The following is a 23,310-nucleotide window of genomic DNA, read 5'->3' as shown; positions in this document are numbered from 1 at the left end:
ACCAATACCTACAAATACCTCGGCATCGCCCTGCAAAACAACGTGCCGCTCTTTCAGACACCACATAAAGGAACGAGCAGCAGCTGCCATCAGAGGAATATACGATCTTAGAAACTTAACTAAACTCTCACTACGAACAGAAATGACACTCTTCCACGCCAAAATAACTCCCACTATCTCATACGGCCTAGAGCTAATATGGAAAAGGCTAACCACAACAGACTTCACCACGATAGAAAAAGTGAAAGCACGAATCCTTAAGATAGCACTGGGCGTGGGAAGAACGTCACGGTCCAGACTAATCTATGAATTAACAAGGGAACCTTTTTATATCGAAGACCTCCGGTTCAAACTACATCTGCCATCTACCCTGAAAATGGAGAAGGTACTTGAGCAGGAGCATATGAAGCAACACTGGATTTCTACGCAACGGAAGCAATGACCGACAGACGATGGACAGAGGAAAATCAGGAACTAAGAAACGTAGTCACAAGACTCGCATTATATGGCTTCCATCACAAAAATTGCAAAAACATAAAATATCATGAACCGAACAAAGAATGTATATGTTCTCTGTGTGAGAGGCCATGCGACAAATACCACATAACACTGTGTAGTAACAGAGAAAAGAGCATAGTTAAATATACCAAAGACTAAACCGCCTCGAGCATCTGTAAATCGCAGTATGTTGTGTGACAATATTTCATGCTTACTTTGTAAGCTTGTAACCTATTGTTGTAATCCATTGTATGGCCATCTGTTATTATTATTATTATCTTGCTACCGAGGTCTAGGTATTCTTCCATTTTCCCATCTTTCGAACCTCAGTCAATACTGATCTGCATTTAGGGCAGTCGCCCAGGTGGCAGATTCCCTATCTGTTGCTTTCCTATCTGTTGCTGTCTGGCTGACTGACTGACTGAGAGAGTAGAGCCCTGAGGCCAAGTCGGGGGGTTCGATTCCAGCTCAGTGATAAAATGCGAGAGGCTGGTGGCGGTAGTTCGGTCTAGAGAGCCAAGAATAACGGCCGAGAAGATTCGTCGTGCTGACCGCACAACATCTCGTAATCAGCAGGCCTTCGGGCTGAGCAGCGGTAGCTTTGTAGGCCAAGGTCCTATGCCGAGGAGATGTTAACCCACAAATGCACGGTGCTGCAACAAGTTCTTGAGAAATGATAAATGTGCGTCTGGAAGGAACTGCATGAACTAGTGCGTGCTTCCCATGTGCATCATGATGTAAGTATATTATCTTTAATACTGATCGCTCAGTGGTTCAATCAAGTAAGCAAAGATGCGGATGGGTTGAAGGAGATTTAAGGAAAAAGGAGTTGTGCAGAAATATGGTTTGGGGTCGTCGAGAGTTCACAAACTGGACACGATACATATAAGTTGTGCTTATTTTGTACACACACATGCATGACATTACAAACCCTTCGTAGATTGAGATGACAGATACATGTTCATATAGCTAACACATGTATAAACATTTTACGTATTTTGCAAACTTTGAATTACATTGATTTTCAAAAAATTACAAGTATAACCAAATACAGTAGAGACTGTAGTTATTGATGATGATTATGTACTTGAATAATAGAACAGGGATGGTGTATTAATGTGTTTAATTAACACTCAAACTATCGTGGGGACGAAAGTAAAAACATGAATAATAATCAGAGAGAATAAAGATAATATTAGAAGCACAGAACATCAATATATAAAAGTCTTCGAAACCCTAACAAAGTTCAAGGAGTTTATAACACATATATGAGTTTATACACATATATTGATACTAGAGGCCGCCACACACTCCCTCCGCAGTGACAGCGTCCATGTATTTTCGAGGGAAGGTGACCCTTCGACCTGATCTGGTGATCCGTGGTGCGGGTGTATTGGATTGAGTGCTGCCTGTCTTCTTCTGAAGGTTGACGGTCTTTGGAATGGAACTCGACGGAATGCCAGAGTAGTTTCTCCAGATATGTCTTCCTTGTTGTCCGATGATTGGTCTGCCAGAAGGAAGGCAGGTTTCAATCTGTCAATGCTAATAGTTTGTTTCCCTGTTGGCATCTCCACCTCGAAGTGTTCGTCACTGCGAGACAGGACTGGATATGGCCCGTCATATGGTGATTTAAGAGGTGTTCTGACCGCATCGTGTCGAACGAAAACGAACTTGCTCGTCATCAGCCGTGGGTGAATGAAGATCTTTTTGCGGTCGTGATGTTCTGTTGGGACTGGTCTTAGGTTCCTCAACTGTTCCTTCAATTTGAAAACGAAGGTTAGGATGTCAGTTGCTAGTTTCTGTTCGTTGAGAAATACTCCTGGTAGCCTAATTGTTGAGCCGTAAGTCATTTCCACTGGCGAGGTGTTGACTTGCGGAATTATGTAGGAACGAAGTCCTAACAAGACCAGAGGAAGCTTCGAAACCCAATCATCAGACATCTGTGCCTTCAAAGCAGATTTTAATTGACGGTGCCATCGTTCAATTTTTCCATTTGCTGCCGGATGATATGCTGTCGTTTTAATGTGGACGATGCCCAGTGTGCTTGTGAGGCATTTGAAAAGTTGACATTCAAACTGCCTTCCGCGGTCAGTAGTTATGATATGAGGCACGCCAAAACGAGATATCCATGTTGAGATTATGGCAAATGAAACTGCTTCTGCTGTGATGTCAGCTAATGGAACTGCTTCTGGCCATCGGGAGAAACGATCAATAATTGTTAGTAAATAGCGATATCCTTGTGATGGAGGTAAGGGTCCAAATATGACCACGTTAATGTGACTGAATCTTGCTGCCGTTGGAGGATACTGTCCCACTGCACTGTTGGTGTGTCTCCAGACTTTACTTCGTTGGCAAGGAATACATGCTGATGTCCAGGTCTTTACGTCCTTTTTTAGTGATGGCCAAATGAAGTGCTTTTTTACTAAATTAATGGTTGCTTGAACACCAGGGTGAGCTAGATTGTGTAGCGAGTTGAAAATTGCCTGTCGTAGTTGTCGAGGTACATATGGGCGAATCATATCTTCAGTCATGTCGCAAACGAGTTCTTTACCATTGGGCAACATTATTGTTCGAAGTGCAAGTGACGTATTCTTAATGTGTGGAAGTTCTTCGTCACATTGTTGGCTTTCTGCTATTTCTTCCATGGTAACAGTTGGAGGTATAGTGATTGAAGCAATTAGTGAACAAACATCAGCTGCGATGTTCTCCTTTCCAGTAGTGTAACGTATGTCTGTGGTGAACTGTCCGATGAAACTAATGTGTCGGATCTGATGTGGAGAAGCTTTGTCTAAACGTTGCTTGAACATGAAAGTGAGTGGCTTGTGATCGGTGTAAATAGGAAAATCACGTCCTTCAAGCATGTACTGAAAGTGCTTCACAGCTGAGTAGGCAGCGAGGAGTTCTCTGTCGTAGGTTGAGTAATTCCTCTCTGCATTTGTCAGTTTCTTGGAGAAGAATGCTAATGGTTGCAGATTATTGTCTTTGATTTGTTGCAATGATGCGCCAATAGCATAATCTGAGGCATCTACCATTAAAATTAGTGGTAAATTTGAAGATGGATGAGCTAGAAGTGCTGAATCGGCCAAGCTATTTTTTAGGTCATTAAAGGCTTGTCGAAGGTTTTCTGTCCAATTAATTTTTCCGTTGTCATTTTTCTTAGTCCCGTGGAGAAGGTTCAAAAGCTCTGCTTGTTTACTGGCTGAATTTCGCAGTGCTCTTCGGTAAAAGTTAATGAGGCCAAGAAACCGGCGCAGTTCTTTTACTGTTATGGGTAGCGGATAGTCAACAATGGTTTGTACTCGCTCTGGTAGTGGTCTGATTCCTTCTGCAGAAATCACATATCCCAGGAAAGGTACTTCTGTTGAACTGAAAATGCACTTGTTCAGATTGATTCTGATGTTGAACTTACTGAGTCGTTCGAAAAGCATTTGAAGATGCTTCTTGTGCTCTTCTTCATCTTGTGATGCCACTAGGATGTCATCTATATAACAGTACACGAAATCGAGGTCTCTGAGTATACTGTCGATATATCTTTGAAAAGTTTGAGCCGCATTACGGAGTCCAAATGGGGTGCGAAAAAATTCGAACAAACCAAATGGAGTTATCACTGCTGTCTTAGGTACATCGTCCGGATGTACAGGGATATGATGATAAGCTCTGATCAGATCTATTTTTGAAAATATTCGTTTTCCATGTAGTTGGCTCTTAAAATCTTTAAGGTTAGGAATAGGATACCTGTCAGGCTTGGTGATGTTGTTGAGAGCACGGTAGTCTCCGCAAGGTCTCCAGGATCCGTCTTTCTTGGGAACTAAGTGGAGGGGACTTGCCCAGGCGCTCTTTGATGGCTGGCAGATTTTCATATCGATCATTTGTTGGAACTCTGCTTTAGCTGCTTTGAGTTTATTTGGTGGTAGTCGTCGTGCCTTTGCTGCTACAGGATGTCCTTCTGTGACAATGGTATGATAAACAGAGGTATCTGGGATGTCGAAATGGACGTTTTCATGGAGCAAGTTGGGAAATTTCTTTAGAGTGTCAGCATGTTTTTGATCTGGTGGCATTAGATAAACTGTTTCTATACCCGAGACTTTAATCAATATGCCAGGTGTCTCTGCTGATGTTAATGGGTCAATGAGTTCTTTAGATCTACGATAAGGTTGTAATGATGAATGAAGTCGGCTCCAATAATCGGTGATTGCACATCTGCAATTACGAATTTCCATGTGAAATTGCGCCGTAAACCCAAACTGAGTACTAGTAGACGCTCTCCGTAAATGTTAATACCAGTGCCGTTTGCTGCATAAAGTTTACGATCTGTCTTTTTCGGGCGATCACTATCCGAAGGCGGAATCACAGAAATATCAGCTCCGGTATCGACCAGGAAACGACTTCCGCTACTTCTGTCTGTGAGAAATAGGCGGCGTGAAAAATGACTCCGATCACCTGCCGCCGCTAGTGTAGAGCGTTTTAGTTTGACTGCATGTTGGAATTCTGAGCGGAAGGTGGTTGATATGAGCATGGGCTCTGACATTTATTTGCCCTGCTGCGATATTTCAAGTGATACCAACATAGTGCTCCATTAGGATTAAAAGAGTGGGCTGATCGGGACCTGTCTCGTGACCTTCTTGGTGAGGAACGAGATGATCGTGAGCTACTTCTTGAAGAACGTGACAACGTTTTCAATTCATTGATTTTCAGTGTTAATTCAGTGATCTGCATTTCTAGTCTTGAGATACGATCGTTACTGACATCATTTATTTTATCGACTGCAATGGTGGATGGTGCCTGCGCGGTTTGAGCACAAACATTTAATCCCGGTTGTGAAATTTCAACAATTTTGTCAGCCATAGTGGCTATGGTGTCCAGATTATCTTTACTCGTAGCTAATATAGAACGTGCGGTAACAGGAAGCCGCTGCATAAATATGGTTTTCAAGAAATCGTCCTTGACTTGCGTACCGGCTAAAGTTCGCATCTCACGCAAGAGTTGAGTTGGCTTCTTATCACCTAATTCTAATTCTGTTAATAATTTCGTCACTTTCCTATTCTCTGACTTTTCAAATTCCTGAATTAGTCGTGCTTTAAGCACTGTGAATGGAGTGGTAGATAGTGGTCGAGATAAAAAGTCGGAAATTAATTCTACAATATCCGCTTCTAATGACGCAACAACATGATTAAATTTCGTGGTTTCGTTAGTGATACCCAACATAGTAAACTGTGTTTCAACTTGAAGAAACCATACCTTTATGTTTTTCTTCCAGATGGGCGGAATCTTCACTGAAATGCGAGCAATACCCGCTTCGTTCCATACTGTTGTTGGCGGTGGATTTGTTTCGTTGCTGGCATCGGTCATTTTCACACTTGACTAACCAGAAAATGCGTTCCGCGCCGTATTTTAATATCACGTCGGGAGTCACCAATGTAGTTATTGATGATGATTATGTACTTGAATAATAGAACAGGGATGGTGTATTAATGTGTTTAATTAACACTCCAACTATCGTGGGGACGAAAGTAAAAATATGAATAATAATCAGAGAGAATAAAGATAATATTAGAAGCACAGAACATCAATATATAAAAGTCTTCGAAACCCTAACAAAGTTCAAGGAGTTTATAACACATATATGAGTTTATACACATATATTGATACTAGAGGCCGCCACAAGACAATAAACGACACTTCCGGATTTAATGGGAGACAATTCGCAAGTGGCGCTCCTAGTGGCGTGACATGAAAATTCGGGCTAAATTCAAATATCAATGGAAATGTATATACGGAAATGGATAAATAAATTACGCCTAGAAAGAAAGTGTGGCTAAAATATTAACTTCAAAGTTACTAAAGCAATTCTGGATACTTGAATGAAGAATTATTTAACAGGTTATTATTTAAAGACTGAAATTAGACATATAATCAAGATGTGAATAAAACTATCGGCATGTTCCTTACATACATGATTCAATGTATTTACACTTAAGAGCTGGACAATTTTCCTTTTAACTTGAAGCCTACTAACAGAAAGAAAATCTATAAATTAAGCCGCAAAACCATTCAAAATTTCCCTATAAGCAATACTTGCCATTAAATTAGGGTAAAGCAAATTTGCATCATCATCATCATTATCATCATCATCACATTTCTTAAATCACCTATATTTTCTTCAGTGCTTGACAACGCATTACGGCATTCCAAATGGAGTAACTTGGAACACAACCAGCCACACACATATGCATATGCATTTTCCTGAATTAAATCAAAACTCACAGATCACACCTACAACAACACATCGGTATTGAAGGTTAACTGCTGCACTAATACAATAAAATAAGCTTATTATATTTTAAGCCACTTAAAATACAGGTCGCGCAGGTCAAAATTTTAGGAAGTAGGCTTTCTATAAAAATATTTTTGTAACTGGAAGAATATATATACAAACACAGTATTTACTTACATTTTCTTGTCGCGAGGGAAACGGAAGAAAGGCCGCAAATCCTTCTGCACTTCATAGTTATTGCAGCCAAACGAAGCAAATATCTTTCCACTCATACTGAGAGGAGATATAAAGGAATGACACACGCTACTATTTACTTATGTCAACTTAATGCAAACGCATAAATAACCCCAAAACTTCATAAACAAATACACGTGCTCTTATGACAGAATCAGTAACTCTCAGGTCAACCGCTAGACAGAGCTCTAATCGCTGTCTCTCGATATCTCGCAGAGTGTCGCATATTGTCTCTACTGTATTTGCTGTCACATAGATCTACATCAACCGGGAGTGATTCACCTATATTTACTGCCCAGTAAGCACACAGTATAGTGAAAAATTAAAAGTAGTTTGTATGTGGTTTTTATATATATATATCTTACATGTATAGAGCTACAAGGCTCACTGACATTAATGTTTGCCCACTTCCAGGTGAGCTAGGAACTTGAAATTCGGCAGTATAATAGCTATTAGGCTGCAACCCAAGGAAAAATTCCAAAAAGTTCAAATTTTTCATACTTAGCCCACCCCCCCCCCCAACTCCCTATCAAAGTATCGGTCTCAAAGTTCGTATTAGACCCTTCCAGATGAACTAGAAAGTTTAAATTCGGCAATCTGATAGATATAGGGCTGTAAGCCAAGGAGAAATTCCAAAACCTTCCAATTTTTCATATTTACTCCCACCACCCAATCAAAATATCTGATTCTAATTTCGGGTTAGACCATTCCAGATGCGCTAGGAACTAGAAATTTGGCAATATTATAGCTATTAGCCTGCAACCTACGGAGAAACCAAAAAAATTCAATTTTTATTTCTGCCCCCATCCCCCCAAACAAAATGGCGGACGCTATGATGCAGTGCCCTACAAAATTGAAATGTGGCAATGGTCTAGCTCTAAGCCTGTAACCGACATAGAAATTGCTAGAATTTCAAATATTTAACATTTCACCCACTAAAAAATTCGAAATATTTAGCCAAATTTAATGACGGTGCAGACTGTCGTTTCGAGGTATCTTGTGGTTGAACGGTAATCGCTATCAATAAACGGATTGCACTTTCTGGCCCTAAAATGAAGGGATCTACAACTTTGGTCCTATGACTTTTTGTCGAATCGCGACTCCTTCTACCTTAGATTGAGCTTCCTTTTCCCGGTTTTGGTCAATTTTGTTAAATTTCCATAAATTATTTTACTGATTTACACACTCATAAAACAGATAGATGCACGAAATTCAGCACACTTCTTGGCACGATCATTGGCCATATGTAGACCGACCATCATTATTCTAGGTGCCTTGAATGTATGGGAAAACGGAAGGAATATGTGGAAACGCTAATATAATTTCAGCATAATGTATGTTTCTTAAGCAATTTACGGTGAAGCTCAGGAAGATACGGAAAAACCTCAAATAACCAAAATTGTAGGTCGTTTCATCGTCCTCTAGCCTGCCAAGTATCAAGACTGTAGCTTTCTGCTAATTTGGCAAAATCATTTTTCAACTTGTGAAAAGCGGACGAAATTTGACATGGATCGAAACTTTTACCTCTTTCTATGGTACAAATAGGCGAGATACGAGAAAATGCCTAAGACAGTAATTTAGGCGACTAATAGGGTCGTCTGCTGTCGCAATCTGTACTTCCATACGAGGTACCGTTTGGCAGCAATAAATTTCTAAATGAAAGTCTGCACTATTTAACGTGCACATTCCTTGGCCCTATCGGCAATCTGATAACTATTAGGTTGCAACCCAGTGAAAAATTTCAATAAGTTTAAATTTTTAGTGTTTACCCCTCCCCACCAAACAATATGGCGGACGCTATTTCCGAGTGCACCAGAAAATTGAAATCTGGCGAAATTATAGTTGTTATCCTGTAACTTTTAATTTTTACCTCTGAAAAGTATCGAAATATTCAGGCAAATTTCATGCCGCTGCAGAACATAGTTTTGAAGTACTTTCTGCCTAAACAGTAATTCCAATCAAAATTGGTTAGCACTTTCTGTCCCGGGAATGATGCGATCTATAAATTTGGTCCTATGAAAGTTTCAAGACTGTAGCTGACTATTAAGTGATAAAAATAATTTTTCAACTTGTGAAAGTTGCCCCAGATCGAAAAGTTTACTCCTATCCATACAATAAATCGCCAATATACGATAAAATATATTAGCACCAAACACACCGGCGGGTAAAAGGTTCGCCCGTTGGCACAGTCCGTTTGTCGATGCGACGTACCGTTTCTCCACAGTCTATTTCGAAATGTCCATTTGTAATGTGGAGTACCCGGGGGTTTGGGGGCGCAGGCCCTAACGTGCGAAAGCGAGTATATATAATCGTCGCGCTAATTCAGATAAGTTTTCGGCAACTATGAGATAGGAAAATGCAAGTGATTGTGATTATTGTTTAAAGAGGGGGACTGGTGAAGAAGAGCCATAGCTATAATGATGGCCCTAGTATTTGCCTGGTGTAAAATAGGGAAATTACGGAAAACAATCTTCAGGGCTGTCGATGATGCGTTTCAAACTTTCGATCTCCAGAATGCAAGCTACATCTATATGGCCCGTGCAACACATTCGGTTACACATTACTAATGTTTCATCTTCCCTTCGTCAAAGCTATTTACAACTAGATTACACTCACCATAACAACGTTATAATCAAAGCTACACTTCTCCGTACGTTGACGTGTCGCTTTAGTGTCGATAATATTATGAGATTTAATTTCCACTGAAAGCGATATTCTTATTGTGAGCAAGTCATGCTCATGCTTAGCCATATTTGAGTAACGTGTAGGAAGACAAACAGCTGACTGGCGTTCGGCGCGCACACCGACGAATTTCATTGGTTGCGACAAGCAAACAGTTGCATGAAAGATACTTCTATTTCCATTTCCAAATCAATATTGAAACTTTAAACGATGTCTAGATAAACACCGACTGAACATTGTTTATGCAATGGAAGATCCTGTTCGATTTAGACGTTGTTTAGGTAAAGGTTGTCTATGGTTTAAACTAGTCATCATTTCTGCAATCGGCCCTATGTATCTATTTTGATCAGTACTACGGACGATGAGGCTCTCCTCACACAAGGCTACAGGCGAGCTGGGGCAGTTTCTAAGGTAGGCGGCTGAGGAATTTGCTCTATCATGTGAATTTACATACGAGTGGCGACGGGAGGATACCGGTGTTCCTCTCTAGCATGTAACGGTTAGGATCAAGCCGCGTTTATCTCATTTTTATATTTTCCCTTAATTTAACTTAATCTGTAAAATGTAGGTTTCTAGGCTTTCTTGCTACGAAGTGTAACCACCTGAGCGGGTGCAATGTATTAATTATGTACGAGTGTGGACCCTGGTTTCTCTTGTTCACTTTTGCTTTTTGTGACTAAGTTTTTCCAAACTGAATGGGCCAATTGCAGAAACAATGACTAGTTTTAAGCCTTGGAAAACGTCTATCTAAACAACGTCTAAGTCAGTCACTATCTTCCAATGCATAAACAATGTTCAGTAGGTGTTTAGCTGGATGTCGTTTAAAGATTCAATATTGGTTTGAAAATGGAAATAGAAGTATCTTCCATGCAACTCTTGCTTGTCGAAACCAATGAAATTCGTCGGTGCGTGCGCCAAACATTACTCAGCTGTCTTCTACTCAAATATGGCTAAGCATGAACATGACTTGTCCACAGATAAGAATATCGCTTTCGGTGGAAATAAAATCTCATAATATTATCAACACTAAAGCGACACGCCGTTCGGCCCCGCGGTGTAGGGGACAACGCGTCCGCCTGTCACCCGGCGGTCCCGGGTTCGATTCTCGGCCGGGTCAGGGGTTTTTAATTGTAAATTATTAATATCTCTGGCCTGGGAACTGGGTGTTTTTGCCGTCCTTAACGTTCCTTTCCTCACATTCAACACTCTACACTTCCGCAATTCCAATTACACGCAGGTTCATATCATATGGCGCAAGTAGGGGCAAAAGATCTCTATAGGTCGACGTCCCGAACGAATAACATTTTTTTTAAAAGCAACACGCCACCGGACAAGGAAGTGTAGCTTTGATTATAGTGTTATTACGTTGAGTGTCAAAGTTCGAAAAATAGCTAACGGGTACAGAAGTGATGACCAGGCCCATGTTTCCCAGCACACAATTCATCGAACAATGCTGTGCATGGTACTGCGGAGTCGACGATCCAGACGTACTCCACTGCTGACTGCACTCCACCAAAAGCAGCACATGAGGTGGGCACAAAATCATTGCCACTGGACTGTGGATTACTGGAAAAAGTTCATGTGGTCCGCAAATTCCTGATTCACTACATCGACATCCGAGCATATGCATGCTAGTTTCCATTGGAGGCTATAGCATATGGTTGCTCAATCAGGTGGAGACGGGCTGTTGGAGGTGGTGTGGTGATCTGCGAGTTTTCATGGGACACACTGGGGTCCATTATTTCTGTACACCAATCTTTATCAGCTATCCGGTATCTGAACATTATTGGGAACCCTGTCCGTCCGTTCATATGTTCCATTGTGGTGGTAGTGACGGTCACTTCCAGCAGGACAATGCACCATGCCACACTGCCAGGGTTGTCAAGGACTGGTTCAAGGAATATGACTGTGAATCTGCTTTAATGCCATGGCCCCCAAATAGCCCCGATATGAACCTCATTGAAGATTTGTGGTTCGACTTGGAGAAGAGGGTTCGTGCTACATCACCACCGTCCAGCAGTGTACACCAACTGGACGGCATGCTGTTGTGCTTGTAGTACCAGATACCCCAGGATACCTTCTACCACCTTATTAAATCGATGCCTCAACAAATAGCCGTCATTCTGTGGGCAAAAGTTTGTCCTACATCGTATTAAGGAGGTGGTCATAATGATATGGCTCATCGGTTTATGAATTTCAATCATTCTTCTTTCTCAAATTGTATCAGTTCACCACCTTTAACTCTTAAATTTGTTACTGGATATTTCAAATTAAAAAGGAACGGGAGCCTGGTTATAAGAAAAAAGATTTCTGTCATTTTCGTAGGTATTTATAACTGCTTCCATTGAAAAGAAAATTACATTATTGGATCTCACTCATGATGGTTTCTGATTTATTATTCATAGGGCAAGAAGCTTGGCATCGCCGTCGCTAAGATGTCAGATCGAGATCTAATACGCACATTGGAGTCTGCAGTTCGCTTCGGCAAGGCGTGTCTGATTGAAAATGTTGGATTGGAGATTGATCCCGGTTTGGATTCAATCCTTATGCGACAGGTTTTCAAGCAGGGAGGTATCATGATGATTAAAGTTGGAGACAATATCATCCCCTATAATGATGATTTCCGCCTGTTCCTCACTACACGTCTGCCCAATCCACATTACACTCCAGAGGTGTCCATCAAGGTGTTGCTTGTCAACTTCGCTCTTGTACCCAGGTACTGGCTTATCTCTGTAGCCAAACTGAACATTTGTTAAACTTTACTCAGTAATTTAAAACAAGTGAATTTGATGAAGTAAACAGTATTTTGACCCAATCTTGGTCCCTTTAATTTTCAAAATCTTATTTAGGCATGTTTATAAAAAATTCAATCGACTGTCTAGAAATATATCGTGCATAAATAACACACAGCATATTGCAGAGTGAGAAATATGCCTATATGTTTGATCGATCGCTGATATTACAGATGGAAGAATGGCACCGTCAGAGAGTCAAGGCTCCTTATTACCAACACACAATAATGCAACAGCAAAATCGGTTACATTGTTAACCAAACTTGCACTAAATATGCAGCAGCAAGTTACCGTAACTGCACGGGTGATTGCTTTTCAGAATGATCGTGAAGCTGTGAGACGCACGAGACATGATTTAAACATAACATTGCTACCGTTAACTGTGGGAAAATGGAGACAATGACTGCTCACAACGGGAAACATTCAGAAGGGAAAAATTCCTGGAAGACCTCGCAGCAGCACTGATGCAGCAACCACAGAAAGGATCGTGGAAACATTCGGGATTAGCCCCCGGAAATCAACACGCCAAGGTGCACGTGAACTTGATATCAGTCAGGCCAGTTCGTCTCGTGTTTTGGAACATAAGAAGTACAGAACTTTCAAGCCGATTCGTGTTCATGAACTGCATGAAGATGACCCTGGCGGGCTGTTGCAACTTTGTAAATTTTTTATTAAGGGAAAATGAAAATGAAAAATTCTTCTTATTATTTTTCTACCGCTTTTTCCCACACCAGTAGGGTCACAGGTGCGAATTGTGTCGCACATGTGGATTTGGCCATGTTTTACGACTAGATGCACTTCCTGACGCCAACCTATATGGAGGGATGTAATCGCTATTGCACATTTCCGTGGTGGTTGGTAGTGTAGCGTGTTGTGTGAATATGGAGAGGAAAGTGTTGGGATAAATACAAACACCCAGTCCTCGGGCCAGAAGAATTAATCAGATGCGATTAAAATCCCCGACCCCGCCCGGAATTGAACCTGGGACCCTCTGAACCGAAGGCCTCAATGCTGACCATTCAGCCGATGAGTCGGACGAAATTGACGTATCTTGATACAAAAAAAAATGCATTTTTCAGACGAAGCTGTGTTCCAGGTGAATGGAAATATTAATCGAGACAACTGTCATTATTATGCGAGAGAACACCCTAAAATTATTGAAGAGAAGTACGGTATATGAAATGCGGATCACTGACAGTTTAGCCAATGATTGGATGGGAAGGATTGCCAGGCATGCGAATTTTGAGAGAGACAGTTAACGGTGAACAGTATTGTGAAATTGTCAATGAAGTTGTGGTGCCAGTGATGCAAAGTATTCAGCCATGAACATTGCGTATTCCAGCAGTGGTACACTTCCTCACTACGCTCTTGCATTTAGGGAAATTTTTTATCACGAATTACCAAACAGGTGGGTTGGAAGGAAAGGGTCGACAGAATGGCGAGTTCGCTCTCCCGATCTCACAGCCTGTGATTATTGGTTGTGGGGCCATTTGAAGGAGAAAATGTATGCTTGAAAACCACGAGACATCAACGTGCTGAAAACAGTGATTGAGGAAGAAATTCGTGCTATACCGTTGTTCGTGTATCAGGGAAGAACGAGTGGTTTTCCAAAGCGCTGTCAACTATGCTGTAATGTTAACGGCGAACAGTTTGAGGCAATTACCTGACTCGGTATTGTTAATGTTTTTTATTGCATTGTTGTGTGCTGATAGTGTCAAGCCTTGACTTTCTAACGGGGTCATTCTTTTATTTGTAAGAGTTATAATTATACATAAGCAATCGATCAAACATATAGCTGTATTTCTGACTCATCCTGTAGATTTAGTAGATCATTTCATATTGTCCACAGCCACGGGCATAGAATACAAGTGTCTGTCATCGTAATTAAAAGCTCATTAGAATGTTACCTTGAAATTCATAATATACAAAATATTTTAGATTATTTAGTCTTTATACTGTATTCCATAAATTTATGGCCTGGCATATAACCATCAAAAGATTGAAACTGGTTGCCAGATATCAGATATGCTTTACTCTGACACACGCGATGATTTCCCTATGGGCCGAGAATGTATGCCGTCACATGTTTTGTTCCCTGAACCCAACCTTTGTTTGATGTGCGCGTGCATCTCTGCTAGCTGATCTTGTACATGTGACCAACGTCGCAGTTGTATTTCAGCTGTTCCCAAGTACGTGCGTGTTTTTTTCTTAATTCTGTAATTGGTCGTAAAGGGTATTATGGCTTATCCGTATTCAGCGGCACAGCATGTCTTTGTTATCCGTATCCGACACAGCATGTTTTTATGTACAAATCATATGTGTTAACTCAGTAAGCTGGTAGGGGGCTACCTGGCCAAGGTAGGGCGTGCTCGTTTCGCCCGGAAAGACGTGGGTTCAATTCTCCGTTAGGGAACTGAAAAATTTAAGAAACGAGATTTCTACTTCCGGAGATGTACATGGCCCTGTGGTTTCTCGAGACGGTCACACGTCTGTTTCTCACGAGATAAAAACGCTGACTGCCCTGGGGTGACGCTTCCCACACCTTATATCAGCTGGGTAGTTTCCCCCTCTCAAAGTTCCCATACACCCTATTCTCGGTGTATTAAAGGCGCAATAGTGCAACAATCAGGTGACCAGTGATCTTATAATATGGTTAAGACTTACCCGGACAAAATCTGATCGCAGAATCCACGGCAATGAATAAATAACTTTCCTCATTCTTCAGCTCACTCAAGGGAGTCCCCCTGTCAAGTGTGTGTCAAGATATTTAACACATGGTCTCTGTAACTTTCCACTGTTATATAATCGTATATTCCTTCTTTTAACAGGAGATTATCACCATAAAGGTCGTCACAAGCCCTAGACAAATTCCCAGATGACGAATAGCTCTTTTGAATCCTTGTACAGTGCAGTATTATTAAAATTGTTAAGTTAATGCCTTAGATATAGAAAACGAAGTTGGTCAAGCTGTTTTAAAGATGGTTACGAGATTATGATGCTAAAAACTTTACCTCTCCCACTGGTGGTAGAGATAACTCCTCCCTTCTTTTCATCCATGGATTCCCTAGCTCTGCATGGGCAAAATACTCTCTAGCCTCGTGTTTGGCTTTCCACGCTTCAAGTTCCCACTAACTCGCTCCCAGACAAAGAAATGCACGTTCACTTAATCCCTAGTCCTTGGTTCATGTCCCTGTTGGGTACAGTATATATCAGACTTGTAGCCTGAATACATTGCCAGAACACTGAGGCAGATAAGGTAAAAAAACAATGGCCTCACGGTTGATGAAATAGAAGAGGCTGAAAGAAGACTTCTGAAGCTTGTCCAGACAGAAGTAGTAGGAAAGGGAGGAGGTGACAAACTGAAATCACTTTGCACTTTCATTGTTCGGGATGGCCTTCTAAGACTGAAAACGAAAATTACTCGAAGGGAAGACAATGAAACCTTCATATATCCTATTTTATTGCCTTTCATACACAGAATCACAGAACTTCTGATAGAAGAGTACCTTGTGAAACATTCACTTGCTGAAGTTCAGATGTTATTTGGAGGGTTAAGAGAAAAATATTGGATTTTGAGAGGCAGGAAGACAGTTCATAGAGTAATATCCATATGTGTTACCTGCAGAAGATTTGAGTTGAACAAGACAATGGCTGAGCCTGCACTGCTGCTGAAGGACAGGGTAAATGATGCTTTGGTCTTTGAAGTAACTGGAGTGGACCTCACCAGACCACTTTGCCTGAAGAATGGTGAGATTGTAATATTCATCTGAACAGTCTATAATGCTGTACATTTGGAGCTGGTTCTGAGTCTTTTTACAGTTGCATTCCCCCAGAGTTTGAGGAGGTTTATCACAAGAAGAGGAAGACCTTGTATGATTTATAGCAACAATGGCACAAATTTCACTGGAGCAAATAATTTGATGACCTCACTAGACTGGAGCAAGCTAAATGAGGTTACAACCATTCAGAGAATCCAGTGGAAATTAATTCTCCTTACTGCCGCATGGTGGGACGGATGGTGGGAGAGGATGGTGCAAATGATAGAAAAACTATGAAGGAAGACACTTCAAAGAGCTTCTTTGAACTATGAAGAGAAGTCTACAGTCTTGTGCGATGTAGAGAGTGTGGCAAACCGCGAGATCCCTGACCACGTGTCCAAAGACCCAGATGACTTGGCACCACTGACCCCTGCAAGGTTCCTGCAGGATAATCTTTCAGTTGCTTGACCATCTGGATTCTATAGATATAAGGAAGAAAGCAAAGTACTGTATGTCCAACCTTTTCAGGAGAAGCGGAGGAGAAGTTTTCACGAGGAGTATCTGGGTGTTTTGGTGCAGCAGCAGACTGGAAAGGTACAGTACATAAGGAACCTCTGAAGGTTGATGATATAGTTTTGGTTGGTTCTGATGATAAAAGAAGACTGGAATGGCCTGTTGCTAAAGTGGTAAAGGTAATCCCAGAACAAGATGGTCATGTGAGAGTAGCGAGAGTTACAGGAAGAGATATCATCAGACCTATTCAGCAAATTTTCCCCTTGGAGGTGTCTTCACCAGAAGATGTACCACATCTGAAAGGAGGCAATGATGTCAACCTGAGAACTGACGTTCCAGCTATGGAGCCTTCAATCTTGAAGACTAGGAGTGGGCATTTAGTGCCAGTTTCATTTTGGGAGGTTTTTTTTTTTTACAAGTTGCTTTACATCGCACGGACACCAATAGGTCTTATGGTGATGATAGGACAGGAAAGGGCTAGGAGTGGGAAGGAAGCAGCCGTAGCCTTAATTAAGATACAGCCCCAGCATTTTCCTGGTGTGAAAAAGGGAAACCATGGAAAACCATCTTCAGGGCTGCCAACAGTGGGGTTCAAAACCACTATCTCCTGAATACTAAATACTGGCCACACTTAAGCGACTACAGTTATCGAGCTCGGTGGTTTAGTGAGTAATCTAATGTTAGTACTGTGAAGAGTTACTCATTTGTTAAAATGTGGGAGGTATGTCGCATTCTGCTCTCTTGTAGGAATCTAGCAGAGTGAAATAACTTTATGTTTGACATGTTTTGATGCATAGACAGAAGACAGTTGTTACTGTTATTGAGGTGTCATGTTTTTAGATGTATTACATTCAAGTAAATACAATCTTACCTTGAATGAAATGTTTGGTATTTTTTGTTTCTGTAAATGTAAAAGTATTTGAAATTTGACAAACCAGTCTGCCAAGTAGGTTTTCTGCTTCAAATAGAACACATATTTAACCTCACTTCTAATTCAGTTTGTTTGCCTTGTAGTGGACTACAAGACCAACTGTTAGCACTGGTCGTAATGGAGGAAAGGCCAGACTTAGAAGCAGCTCGAGGTGCCCTCATTGTAAATAACGCAGAGATGAAACGAGAACTCAAAGAAATTGAAGATTTGATTCTGCAAAGACTTTCTGCATCAGAAGGATCACCTGTAGATGACATTGAACTTATTAACACACTCGAAGCATCAAAGATCAAGAGTGAAGAAATTAAGGTCTGTATCTGATGAGTTGTTTCCCCAGAATTTATTGAAATATCTTATGTTGTTAATGAGCTGATATTTACCTGTTGCCATCTTCTAGTTGTGCACTTGACAACTGGCACAGACTAGAGCAAAATTTAGCTTTCGCTGATCCCATTCTTATTTATGTCTAGGATAGTGATATATGGAATGGTTGGTGCTGAGTAAAGACATTCAGAAGCTGTTGATGTCATGTTACAGTAATCACTGATCCTGCAACAAAGTGAAGAAAGAAATGGCACACTATTTCTCTCCTTACTTTAATTAATTTTCTTATTTGTAGTGTACTGTAGCTTTTGAGTTTTAGGGTTTTCTCATAACAGTATCAGCCTACAGTTATACTTGCAAGACTCCGACCAGATATTTTTAAATTACCACTAGCCAAAATACTTGTTAAAAATATTGTTGTGGCCACTTAGGATGATGGTTAACACTTGTCACATGTTCTGCATTTCCAGTTCTTCTTCTTCTTCTTCTTCTTCTTCTTCTTCTTCTTCTTCTTCTTCCACAACTTATCCTGTGCTGTGCATGGTCACTGTTTCTAATCAGTCTCTTCCACCATTTTCTGTCCTGGACTACTTCTATTACAGTATTTAGAGTCTTTTCCATCAAATCTTCTCGCATCAGATCCATCCACCTCTTCCTTGATCCCCTCAACTTACATGCATGTAATCATTTTTGCCAACAAATGCCAAGAAAGGCCTAAAGATCTTAAATGGTTTTAATATTTGCAATCGATGAAATCAAATTATGGTTTTATTCTGGGTAAGTTTTTGATGTAAAGATCAAAGGTAGGCATTTATAGAATTGGAGGCACATGCTTCCCCTTCCTAGGACTGCATTGTCCTACATAAGAGGCTTGCAGTGGTGTACAGTACAATGACGCACTGACCGCCAGTGTCTTGGAAAGTTGTAGCAATCCAACTGATTAGCTCACTGCTACACTAGGGTGAAACACTGGTAATTTCATGATTGAAAAGGCCTAAAGATCTTAAATGATTTTAACAAAGTCATTGTCATTCCTCATTAGATGGCCAAACCACCTTAATCTTGCCCCAGTGTTGGTAGTCTTCAGAGTGAATTGTACGTGGTCGTTTTGGAGGCGATCCTTTCTGGTGATATTGCACATCCATTGAAGCATCCTCATCCCTGGTACCTCTAATCTGCTGATATCATTCTTCCTTATAGGCATCATCTCAATGGCATACAGCATAGCTGGTTTCACAGCTGTCCTGTTTTTTGTTTTTTGTTTTTCCTTTAAGTTTTATCGGAACTTTCCTTCTGCAGAGCATTCCTGAAATCTCTCTCCAATTCCTCCATTCTTTTTTTGGATTCTAGAAGACACTTCTATTGCAACATTTACATCCTGTTGTATGATTGATCCCAAGTAACCTACTTGATGGCATCACCTTGCAATTCAGAGGTTGCTTCTGTCCTTTGTCTACTTTGTAACATAGATACTAGGTCTTGCTTCAGCTCAACTTCATGCCTCTTTCTTTTAGAACACTTCCGCACCATTCCAGCCCATTTGCAACCTCTTTTCTTGATTTAGCGCAAAGCACAATATCATCTGCATATAAGATGGTACAGAGTGCTTCTCTCTCACGTCTTCAGTCAGCACATCTTTGAGGACATTAAAGAGGAAAGGGCTGACCCTTGATGATGCAATCTGACCTTTACCTCAAAGCTATCCAACTCTCCCAGACTGCTTCTGACTCTAGTTTTAATATTTCTATACATTACTTGAGTTAACTAGATGTACTTTTCTGGTACCATCTTTTCCTTCAGACACCTTCAGACTTCTTGTCTCAATACCCTGTCATACACTTTCTCTTCTAAGTCTGCAAACATCAGATGTAACTCCTGTCCTTTCTCTCAGAACTTCTCCATCAGTTGTCTCAGCACAAAGATAGCATCTGTTGTTAACCGATCAGACATAATGCCAAACTGCTGCTTTGTGACACAGACCTCCTCTCGCATTCAGTCATAAATAATTCTTTCCTATATATTCACGGTGTGTGACAAACTTTATTACCCTGTACATATTGCAATCCTGCACATCCCCTTTCTCTTGTATATACTGTCCCTCCAAGCACCAGGTATTTCTTCCTGTTGGTAAATTATCATGAAGAGATCCCAAAGCAGATCAATAATTCCTTCTTTCCTTAGGATTTTCCATACCTCCATAGAAATCCCATCCAGATGCACCAATTTTTCATTCATCCTATTTTTCAGCCTTCTCCATTTCCAGTCTACTGATATTCTGTTTAAGACCTCATTTGGTCTTCCATCTTTTCTATTTTTTTCCTCATTTTGAAGTCTTTCAAAGTACTTCTTCCATCTCATCCTCACATCTTATGTAATACTCGCCCTTTATTTGTCTCACATGAGAGATGTCTTTTGTTGCCTTTACTTTACTATCCTATGGATGTTCTTTTGCCCTCCCTTTGTTTCTAGTTCATCATCCTTGTTTGTGCATTTATTCTTATAGCTTCTTGTATTCTCTTTTGGTACATTTTTCTGTCAGTCTCTTTCTATGACTCATCCTATCCTTTCTTTGCTTCTCTTTTAGCCTTTACTGCTCCCTGTACATTTTCATTCCACCACCATCCCTTCTTCTGGCATCGTATCTTTTCACAGGTCTCTCCCAGCACCTGTTTTACACAGTTCACAATGACATTTGCATTATGCATTGACCATTTTTTAACATTGTCTGGGTTGTTTGATACCTTCTGCAATACCAGTTCCTTGAAATTACTTTTTACAACATATTCTTTTAAATGGAACCACTTGAACATCTTTGATCCTTGGTTTGGGGAATTTCTTCCCAATTTGAACTTCATATCCATGCACCACCACTACTTGATCTGTATGGATGACCTTGCAGTTTACAATATCCTTAAAGAGTGCTCTTCTTGCTCAGACATAGTCAATCTGCAAGGAATTGTTTTCACTTCTAAAGTTATCAGACATTCTCGTCTCTTGCTGAAAAAAAGAGTTTACGATTGCCAGATCAAATGCCATAGCAAAATCAACTTACTCGGGAGGCAAATATATTACATGAGTGTATGTATTTCTGTGTCATGTTATGTGTTGTGTAATGTGTGGTGGTGATGATGATATGAGAAGGAGAAGGATAATAAGGTAGCTTGAGGATGAAACCTGATGTTAGTAAATAACTGCTCCTATTGAATAACACTAAGGTGGTAGTGGTGATTATTGTTTTAAGAGGAAGTATAATAGGGAAAAATGCAAGGTGTCTGACACTTTGAAAAATGAAGATATTGGCCTGAGAAAGCCATGCGGTTAGCATTATATCGCTGTGAGCTTGCATTCAAGAGATAGTGGGTTCGAATCCCACCATCGGCAGCCCTGAAGATGGTTTTCCATGGTTTCCCATTTTCACACCAGGTAAATGCTGGGGCTGCACCTTAATAAAGACCAGGGCCACTATCTTCCCAGTCCTAGCCCTCTCCCATCCTTCTGCCACTGAAAAACCTTTGATGTGTTAGTGCAACATTAAACAAGTAGCAAAAATGTTATCCTTGCCTCTGAGGCAAGCAATATGTAACTCCTTGATCAAAGAGGGTGTGCACAAATAAATGAATATCACAAACCTCTCATATGTATGGACACATATCCAAGTGCCTGAGCATTAGAAAACACCCACATAATTTCTTGTACTTTATTTATTTATTTATTTATTTATTTATTTATTTATTTATTTATTTATTTATTTATTTTAGCTGGATACTGGCAATTATTGCATGAATGCCTTTGATTATACTGGTACTCTTAATTTAATGAAAGAATTTATTATTTTACTTGTTACTCTGATTTATATGTTCAAAACAAGGCCATAATTTAACATCATGAGTTATATTTTATTGTTTGTATGACAAGAAGAGACACTTTCTCTATAAAATAGGCACCCTGATTATTGCCAAACTATTTCATTTTTACAGGTAAAAGTAGCAGATGCAGAAAAGACTCAGATAGATATTGATGCAACACGTGCCGAGTATATACCAGTTGCCAATCGTGGACAAATATTATTCTTCTGCTTGGTGGATCTGGCTAATATAGACCCTATGTACCAGTATTCTTTGGAGTGGTTCACTCGTATTTTCGTTTACAGCATGGCAAACACTGAAAAAACAGGTAAGTGCATATTGAAACAATCTCAGCCTTGCAGAATCTCAAAAACAAAAAACAAAAAAAGGAGTCGACTACAATTGTTCTTGTTTATACATTGGCTAATTTAAAGTCTGTCTGAAAATATTCCCTGTGAAGGACTCCCAGCAACTCATAATTTTCCACATTCTGAGATAATCCAATTGTAAATCCTTGGATAAACAATCATTTGGCAATGAATAACATTTGAGTTACATTCCTATCTTTCCACTGTAGATGTTTTAGTGTTACGAAAGAGGAGAAGAATAAGGGTTAGTATCCTAAAGGCCGGTCTCCACTGATTAACATTTAAAGGCCAGTCTCCACTGATTAACATTTAACAACAACATGTTAAATGTTAAAAGTATTAAATGTTAACTGGTGACATCATCAACATGTTAAATGTTGAATACTGTTTCATTTAACATTGTTTCCACACTTAATAAACATGTTAAGCTTCACTTCCTTTGTCTATATACAGGTAGTTCATTATATCAATTTGTGGTAATACATTTAGGTGGTGTCTAGTATTTTCAAACAAGGACAATGGACTCAGATGAAGAGGATTACAGGGCGAGTTGACCGTGCAGTTAGGGACACGCGGCTGTGAGCTTGCATCCGGAAGATAGTGGGTTCGAATCCCACTGTCGGCAGCCCTGAATATGGTTTTCCATGGTTTCCCATTTTCACACCAGGCAAATGCTGGGGTTGTACCTTAATTAAGGCCATGGCTGCTTCCTTCCAAATCCTAGGCCTTTACTATCTTATCATCGCCGTAAGAACTATCTGTATCGGTGCGACGTAAAGCCACTAGCAAAAAGAAAAAAGATGGAGAGGATTTGGCCTTTGTTATTGCCACTATTGCTTCTTGTTACGATTTAGAAATGCAGTTTTATTAGGCACATTTTCTCCCCTCACCCTGCTCATTACTTCAAAAGCAAACCACTTTGAAGTATAACCTTCATCCACTCCCGCCCCCAACTTCCGACTTCACGAGAAGCACATCGTTTGCATCGTTTAAGCTATCTTTTGGTATGGAAACAGCATGGAAGTTGTCGAAGCTGTGCCGACATCTCACGAACAACAAATTGACTTGACATGTTTTCCACTTGGAGCGGA

At 40.4% G+C, this 23,310-nt stretch overlaps 1 protein-coding gene across 1 annotated transcript in view; it reads left to right on the top strand.

Annotated features, from left to right (window-relative positions):
- The window catches only part of LOC136866853 (dynein axonemal heavy chain 1), a 1,878,455-nt gene that overhangs the window by 1,688,616 nt on the left and 166,529 nt on the right, over nt 1-23,310 (top strand). The window contains exons 25-27 of the mRNA XM_068226864.1: nt 12,094-12,404; nt 17,766-17,991; nt 21,984-22,179. Of these exons, the coding sequence (XP_068082965.1) occupies nt 12,094-12,404; nt 17,766-17,991; nt 21,984-22,179 (733 nt within the window). The remainder of the gene's footprint in view (nt 1-12,093; nt 12,405-17,765; nt 17,992-21,983; nt 22,180-23,310) is intronic.

Source organism: Anabrus simplex, chromosome 3, assembly GCF_040414725.1.
Source record: "Anabrus simplex isolate iqAnaSimp1 chromosome 3, ASM4041472v1, whole genome shotgun sequence".
Classification (NCBI taxonomy): Eukaryota; Metazoa; Arthropoda; class Insecta; order Orthoptera; family Tettigoniidae; genus Anabrus; species Anabrus simplex.
Note: the sequence above shows the minus strand (reverse complement) of the source record. Positions and strands in the feature narration are given on the sequence as shown.